Source organism: Panthera onca, chromosome D1 (assembly GCF_046562875.1).
Source record: "Panthera onca isolate mPanOnc1 chromosome D1, mPanOnc1 haplotype 2, whole genome shotgun sequence".
Lineage (NCBI taxonomy): Eukaryota > Metazoa > Chordata > Mammalia > Carnivora > Felidae > Panthera > Panthera onca.
In genome coordinates, this window is record NC_138348.1 from 75,294,037 (window position 1) to 75,318,306 (window position 24,270).

The 24,270-nt window shown below is 37.4% G+C and overlaps 1 protein-coding gene across 7 annotated transcripts in view; it reads left to right on the forward strand.

Moving 5' to 3' along the window:
• Positions 1-24,270, forward strand: part of DEUP1 (deuterosome assembly protein 1) — a 79,028-nt gene that overhangs the window by 9,853 nt on the left and 44,905 nt on the right. For 6 of the 7 annotated variants that reach the window (XM_078432998.2, XM_078432996.2, XM_081790344.1 and 3 more), the window contains exons 3-7: positions 8,418-8,589; positions 10,243-10,338; positions 17,349-17,483; positions 20,725-20,838; positions 22,823-23,065. In XM_078432998.2, coding sequence (XP_078289124.1) covers positions 8,418-8,589; positions 10,243-10,338; positions 17,349-17,483; positions 20,725-20,838; positions 22,823-23,065 — 760 coding nt within the window. The remainder of the gene's footprint in view (positions 1-8,417; positions 8,590-10,242; positions 10,339-17,348; positions 17,484-20,724; positions 20,839-22,822; positions 23,066-24,270) is intronic. The other variant, XM_078432997.2, reaches the window with a different exon arrangement.

The following is a 24,270-nucleotide window of genomic DNA, read 5'->3' on the forward strand; positions in this document are numbered from 1 at the left end:
AAGCTCCGCTGGACGTGGGCGGGGCTTGTTGACCGGGCGTCTCTACTTGTCATCGGGCTTGTCTCTTTCAGTGCCTGTCTCAGGCTGATCAGATTCTAGAGAACACTCTTTTAAATTCTCCTACTTAGAGGGTGTAAGTTGGGCCACCAGCATTTACCCTCTACCTAGCTGGGTTGCTTCCTGGCTTTTTCTCTACTGCTAGCTCCCATTATTTTTGTGCTCGAAGCTTAAAAATATGCCTTTGCTTTATTTTAGTAGAATTTGGGAAGGGAGCAAAATGTTTATGTTCATCCGTCTTCAACCGAAAGCCTCATTTTTCTCCACTAAATCATTTACTTTTTATTCTGTGACTTATATCTTAGCCATTCATCTCGTTCATGGAATCTTATCAAATCCTTCCTAAAAATCTGCTGCATGATCTGCCGATTTTTTAAATCTGCCATGAAAGTCGTATTTTCAAAGAACCAAGACAGATGGATATTAAAGTATAGCTTCTCACGTCTAATTCAGAAAAATTATTTAAAGCAGTACTCTATGTGTGCATCTTTTTTAACCTTTAAAGTGTTCTTTCCCTCTGAGATATATTAATTCCTAAACACAACCGTACTTCCCAGTTTCTTAGTTTAATACAGTTTTAATTATAATTTGTAAAAAAAAATTCTATAAGTCAATATTTTGGTAGTTTAATAAATTGTGGTAAAGTAGTCTTTTTGCGCATTGAAAATTCTTTTTAATTTGATTGATTCTCTTGCCTTCTGAATGGCCCAGACTCTACCCCCATTATTCTCCCTCCACCCTTTATCCCCAGCCACACATAATCTTTTCCAGAGTAATCAAATTTGACAATTTCTAGTTTCTGGTTTATCTGCAGGAGAAGCAAAGTGAAGTAGACCTGGGGTAAATCCCAATATTATTTCATATTAACACACAGAACCATGGCATAATTCATAATAAGCTACATATGCATTAGTTTGGATTCTGTAAGCCAATCTCTAGGACAATTAAAATTCCCTCTTGCTAAAAGGTCTATCTGGGGAAAGACTGCAGTGTTAGTATGTGTGAGGATAGTCATTTAATCCCTTTTCTATTCAAAACTAGAATAGAATAGTCATTATACAAAAAGTTTCAAGAAAAAATTAATCTGTAATACAGGTAATACAATAGTCATTAAAACTAGAATGAATAGTCATTATACAAAAAGTTTCAAGGAAAAATTTATCTGTAATACATGTGTTTAGAAGATCCTCCACTCTTTTTAGAATGTAAAAATATGAGATTTAAAGTTTGTATATACCTCGAATTCTGATGAAACATTGATAGGGAGTTGGAAGCTATCACATTGCACATTTTATTTCTCTGAATGTCTTTGATGAGTATGATGGAGGCCTTTAAAAGTACTTCTAAGCATGCTTTTTAGGAATAGTGGGATTTATACCTCCTCTACATATCAACATTAAGCTTATTGCAGATGAGGGAGAAGAATGGACCGAATATGAGCCACCATCTCAAATGTGCAGTAAAAGTAGGCATTGTAACACTGCTAAGTCAGCACACGCTAAGGATGACGGTAAATAGCATTTTTTGGACAACAAGAAAAGTGCTTGAGAAGAGCTATTTTTAGCTATAATTTAGTAACTAATTTTGAACAAGGGCAACTGTGAAATCCTGATCTAGGAGTCATAAAGTAGAAGCCTTTCACTTTACAGTTTTAGGAGGAACAATCGAGTGAAGAGCAGGCAGACATCTCAGACATGTCTATGGAAGTGGATTCTGGGACTTCTGGGAGCTCTCCCATTCCATACTATTTAAGTTTCTGGTGTGGTGCGGTATTTGACGTGTGGAATAAGAATAGGTCTGTGAGCCACCACAGAAAAGTTAAGTTATACTGGTATCACCAAATATATAGCAATATAAGTAAGACAAATAATACATTACCACATTTTAGAATGTGTTTCATTACAATATTTTGGAAAAGTTAAGACCCAGTATGATTGCTCATATTGCTCGTTAACCTTTTGAAAACGCATTTCCTTAGACTATTCCGTAGTCTCCTCTTTCTCTTCTGTCTATGCTTCCCTTCCTCATTCCCTCCCCTTCTTCCATGATGACTTCCATATTTATTTTTTAAGCCTGCCCTTCTCTCTCTCAAGCTGAAGATCCATTTCTATTCTGCTATCTATGTCCCAAAATGAACTCACTTTTTTTTTAAATGTTTATTTACTATTGAGAGAAAGAGAGAGAGAGACAGAGTACAAGTAGGGGAGGGAAAGAGAGAGGGAGACACAGAATCTGAAGCAGCCTCCAGGCTCTGAGCTGTCAGCACAGAGCCCGATGCCGGGCTCGAACTCACGAACTGTGAGATCATGACCTGAGCCGAAGTCAGACACTTAACCAACCAAGCCACCCAGGTGCCCGAACTCACTTTTTTTTTTGTAGACTTGTTTATCCATTTTTATTTTCCAGTTTGATGATGGGCAGGCTGACGCTGCATCCCAGTTTGCCCAGAATAATCACTGCTTTATACCTATTGTCCTGGCATAATTATCATTAGTGCCCCCTTCACCTTCAGAATTGTCCTAGTTTGCATAATTGATCATATGGTCACCTTGTAGCAGGATTCTCACACAGAGAGTCATGACACCGAGGCTTTTCTTTCCAGGAAGCAACTTTATTCCTGCTGGCACCCCTCCATTGGGTTCATACCCAAAGAACTGAGCCCTGAATGCCACATGACCTAATTTTTTATATACTTTTTACTTCTTTGTCTCCCATATATGGTAACACACAAACATGCAGTCTGATTAAGTGGTCCCATGTTACAAGGTCATAGGGATGTTGTCACGTATGTGTATAGCCAGGTTGCCTTGAGTTTTTTTTTTTCTTTCCTTAGGGTGGGGACCCTACCACAACCACAGCCATCTGATAAAGGTCTGCTCTTGTAAGAACCAGCATGTAAGCCTATATGTGAAAGGACTTTGGAGTAACATACATGTCCATGGAGACTGGGTGAATTGTATCTGATGGACATGTATGTTACTCCAGCTCTGTTTACTCTGCATGCCTCTCCACATTCCCTTCCCCTGTCCCCTCCAACACACCGGCCACTACTACCTCCATTTAGATCATCAGCTTTCTATTTTGCTTTCTTCATCTTTAAATTTGACATCCTGGTATTTTGACTCTAGGCTCCTCAGACTGTTTTGTCACCCTGCAAGTCTCAGTGTGCCCCCTTCCTACTGGCTTAAGACTTCTGTCGTCTGGGCACCTAGGTGGCTCAGTCGGGTAAGCCTCTGACCTCAGCTCAGGTCATGATTTCACAGTTCATGAGTTTGAGCCTGGCATGAGTTTGAGCCTCTCCACTCTCAGTGCAGAGCCCACTTCGAATCCTCTGTCTCCCTGTCTCTGCCCCTCCCCCACTCTCTCCTTTTCTCTCTCTCTCTCAGAAATAAATGAACATTAAGAACAACAACAACAAAAAGACTTCTGTTCTGACCCCAGAATCCTTCTCTCGTGAATTGCTCCCAAGGATAAACCCGACAGTAAGGGTCAGGGTTTGTATGTCTCAAGTAGTGTATCAGTTACAATCCACCCAGTCTCCAAAGCTAGAAGACTTGGAGTACTTTTTTCTTTTTTAGTGCCTCATTCAACTTTTCTAAAATAGGAATAATAAGTCCTACTTTATGGGATGTTGTAAGGATCCGTGAGAGCAAGAACAGGAAAGCAATTAGCATAGCATCAGTCAGCATTTGACTAAAGGAAGAAATGAAAATATAAATAATGTTAGTGCTCAGCTCTGTGAAGAAGGCTAAACTAAGCCTTTTGTATTTTATTTTAAAGCTCTCTAGATTTAGGAGCAAATATTGATGCTGCTGAGACAGCTCAACTGCTCTTAATTATCTCTGAAAAACTGAAGAAAGGAAGACATCCTGGAAGATGAGACAATTGAATTTCAAAAGAGAATATTAAATTTGACAGAAAGCTGGGTTTAGCGTAAGCCTGAGTGTGACTGGATCTTCGGTAGTACTCTGGAAGGAGTCGTGGGTGGCCTGCGAGCATCCGGAAGAAGCGGGGGTCACCAGGACTCCGCACGGACATGCCCTGACCGCTGCAGACTAGGTCAGCCTTGGCTCACAGGGCTCATATGCTGGTGCGTCTGCAAGCATATTGATAGAATTTTATTTGGACTTTGCCATGATATTTTACAGGGCTTTTCATGACATTTTTATGGGGAGAGGGAGAAAAAATCGTAAGGTTAATTAAGTGGGTTAGAAACTGATTATAAGAAAAGAAATAATCAACGGATCCCTGTCACCCTGAAGGACTTCAGAATGTAGTAGTAGAATGTAGTAGAATGCCATAGAGCTCTGTCCTCCATCCTGTCTTTCATGATATTTTACAGTCACTTGTATGAAAAAAACATTTATATGTAAAACAAGTAATGCTTCTCAAATCCGCAGCTGACACAAAACAGGGAGGTAAAGTGAATATATTTTCTGTCAGAAACAGGATCCCGTAAGCTCTTTTACGAAGGCTTCTGTGGTAACCCATCCTGTCCAAATCTGTATTCAGTACCCCTCCTTTCTAGTCCCAGAAGAGCTCCATGTATTCATCAGTCTCTTATTGTGCCTGTCTTGTAAGTATCTCTGCACAGGCAGTCGGTCTCGTGTCTCTGTCTTCCCAGTTCCTCGCACAGTGGGCAGCAGTCGCTGAATGAATGTTTGCTACATTAAAGAACCAGGGCTAGGGGTGCCTGGGTGGCTTAGTGAGTTGAGCGATTCTTGATTTCAGCTCAGGTCATGATCCCAGCCAGGGTTGTGGGATCGAGCCCCGTGCCAGTCTCTGCACTGAGCATGTACCCTGCTTAAGATTTTCTCTCTCCCTCAGCCCCTCTCCTCTGCTCGCATGCATGTGCGCTCTCTCTCTCCCCCCCACTCTCTCTTTCAGTTAAAAAAAAAAAAAAAAAAGACCAGTGATAGCAATCTACATTGAGAGGCTGAAACTCTCACACTGAAATTTAATAAGGATACATATAAAGCCCTGCTCTTGGAGCACCCCCCAAAAATGAAACAAGCACAAGATAGTGGCTTTATTTTTAGCATGCATGAAAAAAAGATGTTTGGACAAAAAGAAAAACAAACAAGCTCACCTTGACATGGTATAATATCACTGCTTTGCCCTTCCCCCTCCCAGATTCAAAGCTAAGGTGATCCTCATCTGCTTGAATAAAAGTATAGATAGCACCTAAAACAAAGGATGTGAGAGTCCCCCTCTAAACTTATTAGACCATACCTGGGGGATTAAGTTAATGTTCTGAATGGTATATTTCAAGGAGGAAGTCAACACAGGAACTTGTTCAGTGGAGAGCCATCAGGATTGTGAAGGAGAGCCACCAAATTATGAAAATCTTACCATAGTCATTCACTTTTTCATTCGTTCAACAAATGTATGTTAAGTGTCTAGTATTTGCTAGGCAGTACACTAGGTAGTGAGTGGTGGAAAAAAAAAGAAATCTCTATGAGAAATTGAAGGAAATAAAGATACTTGTGGAAATAAACAAAGACACCCAAATGAGAACAAATGAAGCCTACTTATTGAAAGCTTGATCTAGCAAAGACGTCAGCAGCCATCACTTGCATCTGGCAGAGTCTTGAAGGTGAGGTGGGAAAGCTTCACAGTGAACAAAAGAGAAGGCTTCAGGTATGCTGTCTTGGATGGGGGCTGTTGGCACAGGGAAACTGGAGGCAGGATTAGTAGAAGCGGGGCATCCTATGTGATTGGTTTGAGGAGCGTGTTTGGTTTTCTCTAGTTGGTCCTGAGTTGGAAATAGGGGGAAAAATTAAGGCAGCTCTCAGTCTGACCACATCCTGACAATTCTAGGAGTACTGCTGTAGAGGTTGTGGGTGAGAGTCTGTTAGCGTAGGTTCCAGCCATTCTCTGTCTGAATGTTCAGTATCTACTCTTGAACGCTGAGAAAACTTGGCAGAAGCCAGAGGTACACTGATAGCTGTATTTGACATATTGATAACTGTATTAAGTACTCTTAGTCTACTGTGTTGAAAAGGCATTTGTTGTGCATGGTCCCGGTGGATCAAATTAGAATAAGTGGATGAAAAAGCTCTTCAGTATAAGAAAGAACTTTAAGAAACTCATCGCTGTCTAGATGCAATCTCAGACAGTGGTTTCCTGGTAAAGGAAGCATTCAGACCTAGGCTGGATGACCTGTTGACAGTGATATTGTGAAACAGATCACAAACCCTGGTGTGCGCCAGAATCACTTGATATCTTTGTTAGTGATACAGAATCTTGGGCTCTGTTGTAAACCTCCTGAATCTGACCAGTAGGACATCATAGATGATGCTATTAAGACTGTGAAAGGTATACAAACACTGGTTGGACAAGATGACTTGTAAAACTCCCTTCACCTTGAGTCTAATATCCTCATTTTTGCACAGCATAGTCATAATGAGGAAAGAAACCATTCACTCATTTATTTAATAATACTGATGTCACTACTTTCGGCCTGTATTTCAATTCCGTCAACGTGGTGCAGTCCTACCTGTCAAGGAGATAGTGAAGAGAAGAGCTCACTTGTTCATTTTTCAAAAATTTATTGAGTATCTGCTATATGCTGGAGTGCTGTGCTGAGCTCCAGGAAGATGGTGATGAGAAGGGCTGATACAGTCCTTCTGCGTTCAGAGCTCACAATAGCAGAAAAAAACAATGTGTTTACCATAAAGGGTGATACATGTTGTTATGAAAAGAAAACGGTGTGAAAACTATTCTTTTCATTCTGTTGTTTTTCCCCCACATCATAACTCCAATTAAAATTCCATCAACTTATTTATAGAGGAATTAGTACTTCCTTTCCTCAGGTTTGTTTTATGTTTTAAATAAAAATGGGAAAGGCTTTGGTCTTTCGTCCAGGAATGCCAGAAGACTGTAGAATTGCACTTTGTACTTAAAAGCTCTCTGATGACAGAACTGGTGAGTCTGCTGTTGAATAAACCAATCACAGGAATATCCCATGTTCATGCTGACTGGGCATTTTAGAAAGTGACTCTGGAAATTCTGAGTTCTTTGGGTTCTAATACCTGTTTCTGACCCTAATGCAATAGAACTAATTTATGCTGTATGTTTCAAGCAAGTTCTTATTCAGTGCATCATGTCTTTTGCTGTGTGGTGCACAGAAGGGAGCTTACGATGGGAGACAGCTGCCTAGGATCTAGATCTGGCTCCTCTACTAATTGATGTGTGACCTTGACCTCTCTGGGCCTGAGGTTTTTCAAAATGCTAAATGATCCTTAATCACCTCTAAAATTCTGACCTGGTGAAACCGAATGGAGAAAATATTATTCTTCACCTGCTTTCCCTCCTGCCTTCCTCACGCCTACACAAATGTAGTAGAGGCCCCATCACCACCATTGAATGGATCCTGAAATAACTTGCTTTCTAATCTGGACATTTGTGTGTTCCTTAGGCTGAAACCTGAGGCTTGTCCAGTCTGAATAACTGGACTTATGCCAGGTCCCTGTGGAATGCATCAGCTTCTTTGAAGGAGAACCCTACCCTAGAAGCACAATAGGCGTCTCCATAAATCTAGCTCTCACCAGCAGTTTTGTTTCAAATATAAATAGACCCTCTAAGACCCAAGATATTGCCCCGCATCTGACTAATAATATCACCATTATCTAAAGACTTACATTACTCTGCCCACACCTGCCTGATCAGATACCTTCCCAAGGGATACCAGCCAGATCACGCCAAGTTCCCCTCCTGCAGGAGTAACTCTGTAGCTCAGTTAGTATCCTTGAATCTGGTCCTACCTAGCCTGGGGTTGCCCTTCTGTCCTTGATAGGCACGACTGAAGTCCCGGTTTGCCTGCATCAAATTTACTCAAGTTATGATAGACATAGGTACATGTGTATTTACATGTAAGAGCACTGAGCCATTTTTCATAATTAGAATTTGCCATGGAATCAGCCCACTCTAAAAATTTTATTTAATTTTATTTTTTTAGCTAACTTTCTTTATTGCGACCTTGTTTCTGACATAATCCGCATGATGTGTTTCCACTTTAGGACTCCCTTGTCTATGTCAAAACTTTTGGCTCTGGGAGACCCATACACTACCACCTACACTAAGAAAATATAAGCAGTCACTTTAGCAATGTATTGCATTATATTATGACAGCACCTATACTTTAGAAAATGTCATTTTTAAAAATGTACTGTATATTAACTGAAATTAGCTTTCAGTTTTAATATAAAATTTATCCCCAGCTTTCAGACTTCTTCCTGTTTAAATAATTGAACAATTTGAAGAAATAATTGATCAAGCTGTTCAGAGCAATGGAATAATTTTTCCCGTCCTCACATTTCACTCTTTTAAAATGTGCTTTACTTTTTGACAATTGCCAGAGCTTCTCCTTGTGAGGCTGAACTTCAGGAATTAATGGAACAAATTGACATCATGGTAAGCAACAAAAAATTGGACTGGGAAAGGAAAATGCGGGCTTTGGAGACACGATTAGATCTTCGGGATCAAGAGTTGGCAAATGCACAAACTTGTTTGGATCAGAAAGGTCAAGAGGTACTGAATATATGTGTTAATAACATGTTAATTCCTCAGACTGTTATAAATAATATTTATTCCCTCAGAATATGTTTTTCATTATGTATCCTTTTTATCAGGCATCAGCAGTAGGATTTATTGCTAACAATTCTGTCATAGCATGCGAAATGTGTTCTATCAAATAAGTGACAATCAGAACCTAAACCCATCCAAATTTGCTGATGCAGACAAACATAAAATGTCAGTGCCATCTAGAAAAGTAAATAGACATTCAGTATATATGTGAAATAAATATCGTTTGCGAGCAAAGATGTCAGTGCTTTTGCAGCTGTAGAAGCAAAGTAGTTGTCCAAACTGTGTCTTTGGACATGGCCGAGTTCAAGAGGCTTTTCTAATCTACTAGAAGAATATTTCCTGAGAGAAGTGAAATGCCAAGACACGATTGCAGGCCAAGGGAGAAAAGTGTTTGGTGAAGGGGGTGTATGTGTATATCTGGGCACCCTCTTAAAAGGGGTGCTTCCCAGCCCCTGTAATGCTGCTTACAGTCCTGTTGGTGGTTGTAGAGTATCTAAGTGCTCTGGGGCTTCTGGAGGAGTTCAGGAAAACCATACACTTTACCTAATGTGGACTTTTGTGTCTGTGAATTTTTCTTTTGGGTGAGGCATAAGAGAAGGTGTTTACATTAATCCTATACTAAAATATCATCAGTCAACTTGTTCATCAGGCATTTCTCTACCTTTATTGGCCTCTCAATAGAACTTAGTTTTTAGGGGCGCCTGGGTGGCTCAGACGGTTAGGCATCTGACTTCAGCTCAGGTGACAATCTCACGGTTTTGGGTTTGAGCCCTGCATCCGGCTCTGTGCTGACAGCTCAGAGCCTGGAGCCTGCTTCGGTTTCTGTCTCCCTCTCTCTCTGCCCCTCCCCCACTCACGCTCTGTCTCCCTCCATCTCTCAAAAATGAATAAACGTTAAAAAAAAAAAAAGAAAAAAGAAAAAAAAGGAACTTAGTTTTTCACATAGTTAACGGAGTTCTTGTTTGGCACAGTTAACTTAGTTATTGGCACCTGGTTTCCCTCCGTAGTAGAGGCCGGTCATCAGACCTGGAATATGCAAGGGACTGTTTTCTTACTTCCATTATCTGTGATAACACCGACGTGTCATCACAGCAGGTGCCTCACCTGCTTTTTAAGCAGACAATTTCTGTCAGCCAAACCTCTAAGGACTCCTCTTATATATTATTCCTTTCTTTCTTATAAAAATGTGATCATTGCTCCATGGTCCCACCAAAGCAGAGCTCACTGAAGGCAGTGGAGACAAAAATAAAAGCTGAGGTGTATCCGTAGAGGTTCTGCCTGAGTATGATGACATAGCCTCCTGAAAAGATAACGCAAAGTAAATTCTAAACCTTAATTTAAAGTGTGATGGTGATAAGGATCTTTTGTCAAACATCCATACTGTACTGTCCGAATGTGTGCCCAACGGAATAGTGCTAGCAATGTTTGGTTTTGTGACTTTAATTATTAATAGCTATTTTAAGAACTGTGGTACAAATATTTACTCTTGTTTTGGTACAGCAGTTTTATTTAAACTGTACTCCTTTTTTGCACATTTTCTGATTTGTGTCAGGCAAAATTTAGAAGAATCAAAATTAAATGTTATTCTTGATGCAGGTGGGGTTACTTAGACAGAAATTGGACAGTCTGGAAAAATGTAACTTAGCAATGACTCAGAATTACGAAGGACAACTACAAACCCTGAAAGCTCAAGTAAGGAAAACTATTGTAATTTAATATCATATAATAATTTAACACATTTTGATATATGTTTTAACATATAAAATTATATTAGTTACTTTTTTATAAGTTGTAATAATTTTATTTAAATGGACTATTTTTAATACAAGTATAATTCTTATATTTTAACTACAGGTTATATGTTTGACCCTGTCTTTCATTGTTTTATTAGATTGCCTTTTTTATTGGACTCTCAGCCCTTTATCCCTTTAACTGTTAGCATAGTGCAAGACTGATACCTTTCTATGATATGATAATAATTAGCTATGTGAACAAAAGAATAATTTTGCTATTATGAAATAGATAATTGAAAGGATAAAACTGGGCTTTATAACTTGCTAGTGGTGGAACTGTTGCATAAATGATAGGTCTTCTTCATTGGGATGCTAATTTCTTTCTTATTTATCCCTGTATCACCTCACTGTGAAGGCAAGCAAAAAGCCTTCTCTCCCTTAGCACAGAAAACATAGGGTAGTAATCACCTGTCATCTCAGGTCTGGTAGATGCCATGTCTTGCTTTAAATGAATCAGTGGGAAATACTGTTTGATTAAGAAATTTTTGGAGTGCAAAGATTTCATAAGTGATAATATAATCAAATGAGCCTAAAGTAGTTAATTCTTTATTACACAGCTTCTTATGGAGTTCATCAGCCATTAAGACTGGAATATGAAACATATGATGCCATTTAATAAGTACAGTATAATCTTAGACTAGCTCCAAAGTCCAGATATTTTGCCTGCAATTTACATAGCGGCCACTAGATGGTAGCTTGAATTATGAAACTAAATGGCTTTTCCTAGCTAAGACTCTAAGCAATCAACCAACCTTTTTTGTATAAAGATAAAGCTTTAAAATAGCAATATATATATTAAATCACTATAGTTCAATATAAACGGAGAGTCCACGATCTAAAATAAGTTTGAAAAAAATACAGTAATTGAGACACAAGTGAAGATATCTCTAAATTATATTGAGTTGGTTCAGTCACTGCTTACCAAATCTTTAATGTCTGTGTTTTTTCACATCTGTTATTAAAAAGTTTTGAGACTTGCTTACAGGTGCTGAGCAGTCATTTAACATATGAATCCTTGCTATTTGATGCTTTGCAGTTTTATTTTATGACTTGGCTGCTGGCTAACCAACAAATATCCCTATGGCGGTTTCACAAAAATTTGTTCTGTGGAATGCTAGTATGAGAGTTTAGGAAATGCTGTTTACTTCCTCTCTGCTCTTGGACATTCACAGTGCATATTCAACAAACCCATTTAGACTTTTTCATCCATCATTTTTCAAAACATATTTGACTATGGAACGCTTTTTATTTTTCAAGCTAAAACCTACTTTACTATAGTACAGTCTTACAGTGTAAACACCGAAAACAGGTGTCTCAGAGAATACACTTTGGAAACACTACATTGTTGTTGAGAGAGCAGCCATCTGCTCCACTGCAGTTTAATGCTTCACTTTTCTTCTCATGTTAAAAGAAAGTTAAGAAGAGCATTAGGGAAGAAGAGCAAAAGAGAAGGAAAGAGGGAAGGGAAAAAGAGAGAAAAAGGAAAGTACTATGTACTTAAATTGGTTTGCATAATGGCTAGTAATATGTCATTTTTTTAACCAGAAAACGGTATCTCGTGGCAAACATGATGTGGTTGCTGCTAGCTCACTCTGATTTCTTCTTTGATATTCCTGGTTTATTTACAATTGCATTTTACTAAAATATTTTAAAGATATACTTTACCACACTGTTCCTTGAATAAGTCAACTCTGCCAAAACTTTCTCATAGAAATTGCTTCCTTTTAAAAAGAGGTTATTTTCTTTTCCTTCTAACCATAATGAAACTGTGATTAAATTGTGTATATATTTGAGATTTTCACTTCTGGAAAGGTGGAGTTGATTCCTTTAGACCCTGCTAAATAAAACTAGAAAGTCTGGACATTATTTATAAAATCACATAAGATTCTGAGAAGTGGAGAAAAGAGGCAGGCCAACTAGGACGTCGGTACCCAAAGAGCAACATAGTGGTGAGTTCCCTGGGGTTTCTTTTTGCCCCTTGTATCCCAGTCTGGGTGACAGAGACGCTGACAACCCAGACACTACAAGGGGCACAAACAGATAAAAAGAATCCCAAGGAATGTCTGCTCTCTACAGCCAAAAGACCTGGGAAAGGCAGCCTACCAAGATTACACACTTTTAGATAATAACTGCTCTACTCCAGCCCAACACCACAGAAAAAGACTTCAGCTCCAAACCACCCCACTAGCACAGACTGAGTAGACAGCCTTAGATTCTACCCTCACCAGCCTTTAAGGAGGTATCCCCGGCTCCCCAGCCTGGGTGATGTTAGAGAAGACTTGAGTGGAGAGCCAGGACTTTTGTCACCACTAGGTGTTAACAAGGCCCTCCCCAACCCATGGTGTTAGTGGAGGCCATGTGGAGAGTCTGGACTAGTATGCCCATTTGATGGTGATGAGGAACTCCCCCCTGGGGATATCAAGGAAAGCCTAATTAGGAGTCAGGATATTCACTGCCTCTCAGTGGTAATGAGGCCGCTCACCCTCACTACAGTTTCAGTGAAGGCCATGTGAGAAGCAGTAACAAGGCACCTGTGCCCCTCTAGTCAGGGTGGTACAGTGAAAATTAGTGGGGATTCTCAACTCCCACTCCCCCTCAGCAGTGGTAAGGAATGCCTCCCTCAGGTTACCAGCTGAGGCCAAGATCTAGACTCCCACCACCCAAGGCAGTGACGAGGCAGTGTCCCACTTTCCCTGCCAGAATGCCGTCAGAAAAGGATGGCTGAAATACAGTCCCTAAAGAAAATCTAGTGTCTCATAACACAATACCCAAAATGTCCAAGTTTCAATAAAAAAAAATCACTCATCACACCTAGAACCAGAAAGATCTCAATTTGAATGAAAAAAGACAACCAAGAGAAGCCAACACTGAGTTAATACAGATGTTAGAATTATCTGACAAGGATTTTAAAGAAGCCATTATAAAAGTTCCTCAGAGGGCAATTACAAACATACTTGAAACAAATGAAAGTTTTAGCAAAGAAAAACTGTAAAGAATAACCAGTTAGAAATTTTGTCTCTGAAAAATACAATAACCAAACTAAAAAATTTCAATGGATGGGCTCAAAAGTAGAATGGAGACGATGGAGGAAATAATCAGTGCACTTGAAGATAGCAGAATAGAAATTACTGGATCTGAAAAACAGAGAGAAAATAGACTAAAAAAAAAAAAAAGAAACTTAGGGACATGTAGTACTATAACAAAAGATTGGAAATTTGTGCCATCAGAGTCCCAGAAGAAGAGGGCAGGATTGAAAAAGTATTCAAAGAAGTAATGGCTGAAAACTTGGCAAAATATGTAAACCTACAGATTCAAGAATCTGGATGAAACTCAAACAGGATGAACACAAATAAATCTACACCAAGACACATCATAGGCAAAGTTCTGAAAACTAAAAGACAAAGAAAAAAATCTCGGAAGCAGCAAGAGAGAAATAACACCTTACCTACAGGGACGAATCAAGTCAGATAACAGACTTCTCATCAGAAACCATGGAGGCCAGAGGAAGGTGGAATATTTTTCAGTTGCTGAAGCAACATAAATGTCAACCCAGAATTCTATGTCCAGAGAAAATATCCTTAGGAATGAAAGGAAAATCAAGTCCTTCTTGAATGAAGGACAGCTATGAGAATTTGTCACAGTAAACGTACCTCCAAAGAATGGCGAAAGAAAGTTCATTTAGCAGTAAGGAAATGATGAGGAAAGCATCTTGAGACATTAGGAAAGAAGAAAAACCAATGGGAAGAATTAAGAAATGGGTAAACATACTACTTTTCTTCTCTTGAGTTTTCTAAATTGTTTGGCAACTAAAGCCAAAATTATAACAGTGTCTAAGGTGGTTCTTAATGTATGTTGAGGAAATACTTAAGAGAATAATGCTCTAAATGGGTCAGGTCAAAGGGACATAAAGAAAAGTAAGACTTCTGCATTTCATTTGGGCTGGTAAAATGTTGACGCCAGTAGACTGTAGTGAGTTATGTAAATATAATACCTAGAGCAACAACTGAGAAAACTATTCAACAGATGCGTTCAAAAACACTATAGATAAACCAAAATGGAATTCTAAATAATTCTCAGATAACCCTGAAGAAGACAGAAAGGCTAAAATAGAGAAACCAAAAAACTGGAAAACAGAAGAAAAAAAAAAAACCACCAACAACAAAAAAGTAAGGCTTAAGCTCTGATAGATCATAATTACATCAAATGGAAATTGCCTAAATACATCAGTCAGAAGATGGAGACTGACAGAGTAAATTAAGAAAGTATAACCCAACTATATGTCCTGCTCCAGAAACTGACTTCAGATATACCTATATAGGTCAGTTGAAAGTAAAATGGTAGAAAAAAATACCATGCAAATATTAATCAAAAGAAAGCAGAAACAGTGCCAAGATAATTCAGTGGAGAAAGAATAGTCTCTTCAACAAACAGTAAAGGGACAACTGAATACCTACATGTAAAAGAACCAAGTAAGACCTAGATATAGACAAAAATTAGCTCAAAATGGATCAAAGACCTAAATGTAAAAACTAAATCTATAAAACTCTTAAAAAAATAGGAGTAGATCTTCATGACTTTGGATTAGGCAATGGTTTCTTAGATTTGGCACCAAGAGTACAAGAAAAGTTAGATGAATTTGACTTCACCAAAATTAAAAAAACCTTTGTCCTTCAAAGGATGCCTTCAAGAAAGTGAAAAGATGACTCACAAAGTGGAAGAAAATATTTACAAATCATATATCTGATAAGGGACTAGTATCCAGAACTAAAAAATAACTCCAACTAGTCAATAATAAAAAGTAAATGACATGATTTTAAAATGGGCAAAGATATGTCTATTGATGAATAGACATCTTTCCAAAGAAGGTATACAAGTGCCAATAATCACATGAAAAAATGCTCAGTATCATGAGTCATTAAGGAAACGCAGATCAACTCATGAGATACCTATTTGCACTGACGAGAATAGCTATAATCAAAAAGAGGGACAATAACAAGTGTCAGCAAGGATATGGAGAAATTAGAACCCCATACATTGCCAGTCGTAACGGAAAATGGCACACTTTGGAAAAACAGTTTGGCAGTGCCTTAAAAAGTTAAACCCAGAGTTTCCATATGATCCAGCAGTTCTACTCCTGGTTGTATACCCAAGAGAAATAAATATATATATCCACACAAAAACTTGTACCCAAATGTTCACAGCAGCATTCTTTGTAATATACAAAAAGTAGAAAGAACCTAAATGTCCTTCAGTAGATGAATGGATAAGTGAAATGTGGCATATCCATGCAATGGAATACTATTCAGCCATAAAATAAATGAAGTATTGGTCCATGTTACAACCTTGATGAACCTTGAAAGCATTATGCTAAGGGAAAGAAGCCAGGCACAAAAGGCCACATAACGTGTGATTCCATTAATATGCAATGATCAGAATAGGCAAATATAAAGAAACAGAAAGTAGGTTAGTAGTTTCCAGGGACTGGGGATAGGAGGAAATGTGTAATCATTCTAATATTATGGGGTTTCTTTTTGAGGTAATAAAAAATACCCTCACATTAGTAATATGATGGTTGTACAATTTCTACATATACTAAAAACCAATTAATTTTATATTTTAAAGCGTGAACTTTATGGTAGGTGCATGATATCTCAATTTAAAAAATTATGTGAGAAAGAAAAAGAAAGCAAATGTGACTATATTAATATCAGATAAAGTAGACACAATTGTTCCTAGCTTTATTTGTGACATCCCACAACTGGAAACATCCAAAATGTCTCAATATACAAATGGTCAAGCAAATGCTAGTTCCATCCATAGCATGGAATAACACTGAGCAATAAAAAGGCATGAACTATTGATACACACGTGTATCTCCAAGGCATTATGCTGACTGAAAAAAGCCAATCTCAAAATGTCATATACTGTTTGATTCCATTTTAGAACATTCTCAAATGACAAAATTCTAGAGATAGAAACAAATTAGTGCTTGCCAAAGGGTTAAGAGTGGGAAGACGAGCGTCACTAAAAAGGCAGGAAGGTCTTTGTGCTGATGGAATGGTTCTGTATCTCGATCAAAGTTGTGGGCACACAAATCTACCCGTGTGATAAGATGGCTTAAAACTATACACATATATTGTACCAATGTCAGTTTCCTGGATTTACTATTGTACCATAGTTCAACAAGATGTCGATATTGGAAGAACCCAGAACCTCTCTTCAAAATCTTTGCAACTTCCTGTGAATCTTGAATTGTTTCAAAATTTCAAACAAAACCAAAAAACCCTTATAAACAGTTATATAGAAATTTCTTCACTTTATGGACCATGCTGCTTTTAATCTATTATTTGAAGGTATGAAACAGGTTGAAACAGAAAAAATAGTGCAGAGTCTAAGTTTTTCTTCCTTATTGGTACGAAAAAGATGATATCAATTTGATACTTAAATTTATATAAACTGTCATCGATAAGTAGTTTGTGCTGTTTGTATCTTTTAAATTAAGTATTCAATTTTCTTTAATAAAGTATACACTTGTTATCTTATACATGGGGCTACTGAAATTAAAATTGTCAACACAAGATGGCACTAAGTAAAAGAAAAAACTTGGTTTTTAAAATTTGTGAGCTTTGCTACACAAATTAAAACAGAACTAAATAAAACATTTATGAAGTGAATCATTTAACTGTGCAGTTCATCAGGTCCCAGATTTACATGAAAACTGAATTGTGTTCAGTTTCAATAATTAGTTTTAATAACTGGTTCTGTCTTCACTAATCAGAACATTCAAGCATTACCGCATTTTCTAATCATGACTTAAATTTTCAAAGACGTGCCCAAGAAAGAACTCCAGTGAAATCAAGTTAGAAGCACCAGTAATGGTAAAACGTGAGCATTTTCTCTTATATACAGTTTTCCAAACTGACGAATAGCTTTGAGAAACTGAGACTACACCAGATGAAACAAAGTAAAGTTCGGAGAAAAGAATTACTGCACCCCAGAGAAGAAATGCCCTTTGAACTGAGCAATCTGAACCAGAAATTAGAGGTGAGCTGTATGTATTTCCTTAGTTTCCTCACGCATCGGAAGGATTGATTGCTGTTGTTGTGGGCTGTTTGTCTCTGGTGTACACAATGGCATGTACGGCTGTGGTAACAAACACCATTACAAATCAGCTTCTCGTTGAATATATTTTCTTAGCGCACCTTCCCTCTAGGCACTTAGCGAATTAAAACATCACTTTGATTTATGCATCTTTTATACAGATCAGCATTTTTGGAGAGCGAAAAAAAAAAAAAAAGAGTTCAAAGAAACTGCAGATGTTGAGTGAAATTGAAGGACATCCCCGGGGTCAGTTAAATGGAATAGCTAATAAATCTTTTAATGGCTATTTAACTATTAGGTACTTAAATCCCAATGAAGCCTCATAACAGTTTTCAGAACAGTGCTCGAAGTTTCAGGGGTATTTTTCTTAAAAGAGGTGGCGCCACTCCAAAATAGCCCTCCGTCCCTAAAATGGCTTACTGTGTCATGAATGCACTTATTTTTATCCCCTTAACTTCCCAACTTTGGAAAAAAACAAACCAGCTGTTTTTCTTCCCTAATGCTCTTGAGGGTTTCTGCTAGACGTCATGTAACAGACAGGTTCTACCATAAATTCCTATTCTCTAACCTTAGCCTAGTTCCTAGTGCTCCTCCATTATTGTGTGTTAATTGGCCTCAAGTTGACCCTTATCAAGTTAGCCCACTGTTTCTTCTTTTATTCTCAAGCCCTAAACCCCAGCACCACCACCCTGATCTCCAGCCAATGATCTCCCTTTCTTCCACTTCACTGGTAGATAATGGTTGGTACCCCCCAGTCACCCAGGTGAGTACCCAAGAATCTTTGATCTGTTCCTTTCTCTTGCTCCCCATATTTGAGCCCAGCTTTGCCCCTTTCCCTGGTCTAATGCTTCTTACCTCCTTCCTCTTTGTCTAATTATCATTGTCCTGTTTCATTTGCATCATTTTATTCTGCAATTAACAATCCTTCTCAAACTTTCCCTTCAAAATGTCTTTAAAAGAAAAAAAAATCTAAAATCACAGCCCTAAAACCAGCCTATTGCAACAACTTTGCTGGAAGGCTTGCGTTTTAGCTTTTAAATTTCTGTAGATTTTACATTCTGCTGAATAATGTACTGGGTTTTTTTTTAAATACAAAATTACTACCATCATGATGTAAAATTGACTCTACAGGAAGTTGCGCCATGTGTAACCACCTGCTGACGGTGGTGTGACCAGACTGTCTTCAGAAAGATCCTGGTTTCATAGAAGATGCCCAAAGATGTGCCCTGTAATACATATGCTTTCCCTAAAAATGCAGAGATCAAGTCACTGGTTAGCTTTCTGGTTGACTTTTTATGGGATTTTATGGGAGAACCACATTCATATAAATTGTTCATACAAAAAAAAAAAAAAAGGCCTGAAATTAATATGAAGTACTTTGTGTGAACACTTTTACATTTAGGGAACTACATTTTTACATAAAATATATTTCATGAATTTATAGATGAAATTAGTAGCAAAATATGACCTGATATGTTTGTACTTATATAAAAGTTTTTAAGCACACTCTGTAGGTAGTTTAATCTGTGTAATTATGGAAACATTTCATGTACCTGTTTTTACTTGGAGCCGTATGAAAAATTAATATGTAAGAGATGGGCTGTTCCAGTTTTAGTCTACATCCAAGCATGTTTTTCCTTTGGGACAAATATTATTCACTGGTCTAGTAAGAGAAAGAGCATGTTGTTGTGGAAGAATATGACAGTTTAAAACACTTCTTGACTTCTTGACTGATTGATTCCCAAAGCCATATCCTTTGTGCTAAACTGTGAACATTCACATTCCATGAATATACTACTTGAGCAAAAACTTGAAGAAATGAGCGTGTTGTGTCAAGCTAGTTTCATGTCTTCCTCAGGTTAGCTCAGTTGGCACTGGCATTTATTTGCCCTGTGACCTTTAGGCAAGTTGTTAGCCTCACAGGGATTTCATTTTTTTCACCAATAAATAGGGTTAAAAATACCTTATAGGTGACATTATGGTTATGGGAGAAACACACACACACACACATACATATACATATATATGTATGTGTGTGTGTGTGTGTGTGTGTGTGTGTGTGTGTGTGTGTGTGTGTGTGTATTTAAATGCACACTGAAGCATTTAGGGGTGAAAACACATGAGGTCTGGAAGTTGACTTAAACTACTCAACAAAAAAGTGTGGAGTGAGAGAGGCAAAATAAAGATGGTCAGGTTGATGGTAGTCAAACTGGGTGAAGGGTACATGGGAGTTTTTTTTTAATCTCTACTTTTATGCAAGTATGAAAATTTTCATACTAAAAAGTTAAAGTCATCTTACAAGTGAAGGTTTGTAGAGTCCCTGACATATAACAATCACTAAAGAAATGTTAGTTCCATCTTCCAGTATTTAGTAAAGGATTAAAACACTATATAATAATGTAGCTTCCCCTAGAAACTCTTAATTTTAATGACCTTGACTTACTCGCAACCTTGAAGACCCAGAAAAGTTTTTTCAGCATGGAGAACTTACTCTGGAGGTTTAGGCAAGTTCTACAGACCCTCTGGAACCTGGTAGGACACCTCCAATCTCTACAAAAATCCTCATAAAGCTCTCTAGGTCTCTCTGTGGTCCCATAACTACTGGATATATTGTGCCGGCTTGCTAGTCTTGAAACCAATACATCTAGAAGATCAAGAAAACCAGGACTGTTATGAGCACGTGCTGATATGTCTGTGACACATATTTCTAGCTGATTTGGCCTTATTCTTGAGCTCATTTCTACCTGTTGCAGAACTTGTAAAGAACTAAGATTAATGCTCCTGCCTCCTCTTAAAGCATGCTGGGAAATACTTATTTTCAAGATTGAGGTTGTTGGGTGGGTAATGCTAAATATTAGTATATCTGAAAGGTAAGAACAGTGTAAGTCAACCTTGCCCACATCTTGACAAAGTCACTAAATCAGTCTAAGCCCCACCCCATAAAAACAAACAAACAACCAAAACCGAGGATACAGGTTTGGTTACAAGAATTAGAAACTATGTCTAGTAATAAATCCAAGATGAGTGATTTAATACTTTTTTGTTTCTTTGTTTTCCTAATGGGGAAAAAGAATGGGTATAGTTTTTTAGAATGAAAATGTACAAATGAAAGAAGCCTTACCCATTGTGCTTTTAAATGAATAATTCTCCTCAATTTATATTTGTACCTCCACTTTTTTAAAAGGAATTTAGAGCAAAGTCAAGAGAATGGGACAAGCAAGAGATACTGTATCAGACTCATCTGGTTTCTTTAGATGCTCAACAAAAATTATTATCTGAGAAGTGTAATCAATTTCAGGTACATTATCTAATACTATCCTCTTAGAAAAAAATTAGAGGTTAACTATTGCTATCTTCATAATCTTACTACAGAGAGAAATGCTAACCACAGGAAAATAACCAGAACAGGTCTAATACTGGGTAAAGTCACAAGTGCATGAACATTTTTCATGGTGAATTTAGTCCACGTGTCTCAAAGGATGGTACTTTTTAAAGTGTCCATTGTCATCATGTCATTAAATAACATATGTTTTTGCATGTCTATGGGCAAGTCGCTTAGAAAGTCTGAGATTGCTTGGTCTCTGACCTCAAGAATCTTACAGCTTAGAGGTAGAACACACATACATATTTACAGATAATTTATAGCAAGTGAGTGGGAAACCCTTTTAGAGTTCAGAGGAGAAAGGGGGATAGTGGGGCTGAGATAGTGAGCAAATATCCTACAGCAGGGGTTAGACTTGGACCTTGAAGAAGATGTACAGTATTTTGAGAATATGTTTGGGGTGGTGGAAATAACAGCAAAATCACCGAAGCAAGAGAGCAAAAGGCAAATTCTGGGTATAGAAAATGAGCCATCTGGTTGGGAGTCTGTATGGAAGGTGGGCAAGGTAGGAGATGGTAAGGCTGGTGAGTTGGATGCAGGTTATAATAAGCCTTAAAGTCTCATCTAAGGAATTTGGAATTTTTTATCAAAGCCAGTGAGAAATTATGGTTTCTGTTTGATTTGGGTTTTGTTTCTTATTTTTCATTCTTTAAGTTACTTGAATTATATGTTTATTATGTTCTCTGAGTTTAACAATACAACATAATGTAAAATTAATAGCTTCATCTTCCACCCCGTTCTTATCCGTTTAATACAAACACTTAATAGGTGTTTTTCTTTCCATACTTTTTCTTTTGTTTGTACAAACACGTAAAATGTGGATTTGGGAGAAATTATATATTTTTCCTTTTTAAAATTTTGTGGTTTTACTTAATAATAATTATCTTTCCATATGGATACTCTCTCAAGTCATTACTTAGTTCTGCATAATATTTGATAGGATATGGTTTACATTACCATATATATATCATAGTATATAGTAGATATACCATAATTCTTTCAATCATCTCCTTACTGATGAACATTCAGGTTGTTTCTAGTTTTTTGCCATTATAATACTATAACAAATATCCTCTGATAGACATCTTTAAATGCTAGTACTTTTCTTTTGTTAGATTAAAAATCCTAGAAATTATTCTTGAGCCACAGGGTATTATGTTCATTCAGATTTTTAAATGAATACTAGCATATTACCTCCCAAAAGATTATAGTAATGTACAATTCATGAGCAGTCTATGGGAGTACCCATACTTTCACCAACATGGAATGTTATCAGTCTTTTTATTTTTTCCCAACTCGGACTGATAGTAGTATTGGCTTGATTTGTTTTGCATTTCTCTGACTACTTACAAGGTTGAGCACCTCTTCATATCCTTCTGAGCCTTTTTCATTTCCTTTTCTGCATATTGCCTATTTACAAACTTTGCCAATTTTCCTTTTGTGTTATTTCTCTTTTTCATATTGACGTATAGAAGTGTCTGTACCTTAAGAGTTATTAACGCTTGTTACTTGTGTTCACTGCTTTTTCCTACAATCCAACTGCTTTTGTTTAATTTTGTTTATTTTATTTTTCATCATATAAACACTTTCAACTACTGTGTAATGACATCCACAATTTTCCTCTTGTAGATATTCTTTCTTGCATAATAAGACTTCCCTACCCCAGGCTTCCTACCCTACTCTGCATCTTGACTCTGAGGTTATACAAATGTATTTTCTCTTTATGTCATCCAAAACTGAAGTTTTAGAAAAAACCCAAGACTGAATTACAAAGAGTGAAACTTCATTATAAACATATTTAAAGATTTTTCCTAAATATTTTCTATCATTCTTGAATTTTATTCATGTAAGCTTAAATATGATATTCTCCATTTAATCGACACAGTCTTCACTTTCTCAGAAACAGGCACAAAGTTACCAAACTCAACTAAATGGTAAAAAACAGTGCATAGAAGACGGCAGCTCAGAAGTTCCTCAGTTGATGTGCGAACCGGATCACAGTTGTGAAGCCAGTGAAAGAGATGAGTTCATTATTGAAAAACTAAAATCAGCTGTGAGTGAAATAGCATTAAGCAGGAATAAGTTACAGGATGAAAATCAGAAGCTTTTGCAAGAACTGAAAATGTACCAAAGACAGTGCCAGGTGATTATTTATTTCTCAATTGATCTTGCCCACGAGTTGTATAAATGATGAGTCAACACGTGTATGGATTACATAATTTTCTATCACATGTGTAACTTCAATTCATATTTCCTCTTACTAAGTAATTCTCACTTGATGAGTAAATTCAGTAATCCCTTAAATACCCTACCCCACCAGAATGAACTTTGGTTCTGCCGCAGTATAATAATAATGCATTACCAGTACAGTATAACAGCGCTCACTTACAGACCTCTATGCCTAACTAACACTCATGGCCCTTTAGCCTCACGCCACCCTGTGTCCCCACTACTCTCTCTGACCCTGTGCCCCTTTGACTTGCAGGAATCCTGGGTTGGAGACCCCGGAAATTAGTGAGGTTTCAACAATCTAATTACTCCAATAAGAGGCATGGAGGCCCTCCCTGTGATCTATCACTGTTCACTTTACCATAATCATTTACCAAAGAGTAGCCTGGAGTTTTGTTTTGTTTCATTTTGTTTTGTTTTGTTTTGTTTTGTTTTGTTTTGTTTTGTTTTGTTTTTTAGGTAACCTCCACATTGGCAGATGGGATTGCTGATTTTTCCAAGAATTAATTTTCTTCTTAACCCAACAATCTTGTCTGTCTTTCTTTCTTTCTTTCTTTCTTTCTTTCTTTCTTTCTTTCTTTCTTTCTTTCTTTCTTTCTTTTTCTTTCTTTCTTTCTTTCTTTCTTTCTTTCTTTCTTTCTTTCTTTCTCTTTTGCTCTTCTGCATCACTAAGGTTATCCAGCATTCATAAATTGGTCATTACCAATTTCTTTACTAAAAGTATATTTCTTATTCATGGATATCCCAGTTACTTGACACATTCTATGGTTTTATCTACCACCTACAAGCATTCAGCCTTTTCTACCAATTCTCGCAAGTCAGCTGGCCCATTGTAGTCCCACTTTGTTCCTTTCTCATGCTAAGATATACTTTGGAGGTCACTGTCTGGGCAGACTTCCACTTCTGATCTTCTGCCACTTAAACTCCCAGGGGTTATTTTTTTAGTCCTGGGGAAACTCCTCATTCCCCCATCCTGCCACATTGTACATGGGATTCATTCTTTTATTTTAATATGATATTTATTTATTTACCAACTACTATGAGAGAATTTGCCAAAATTATTTTTACAGATTTTTGTTCACACACAAAAAAAAAAGATTTAATTATCCTTGGATCTAG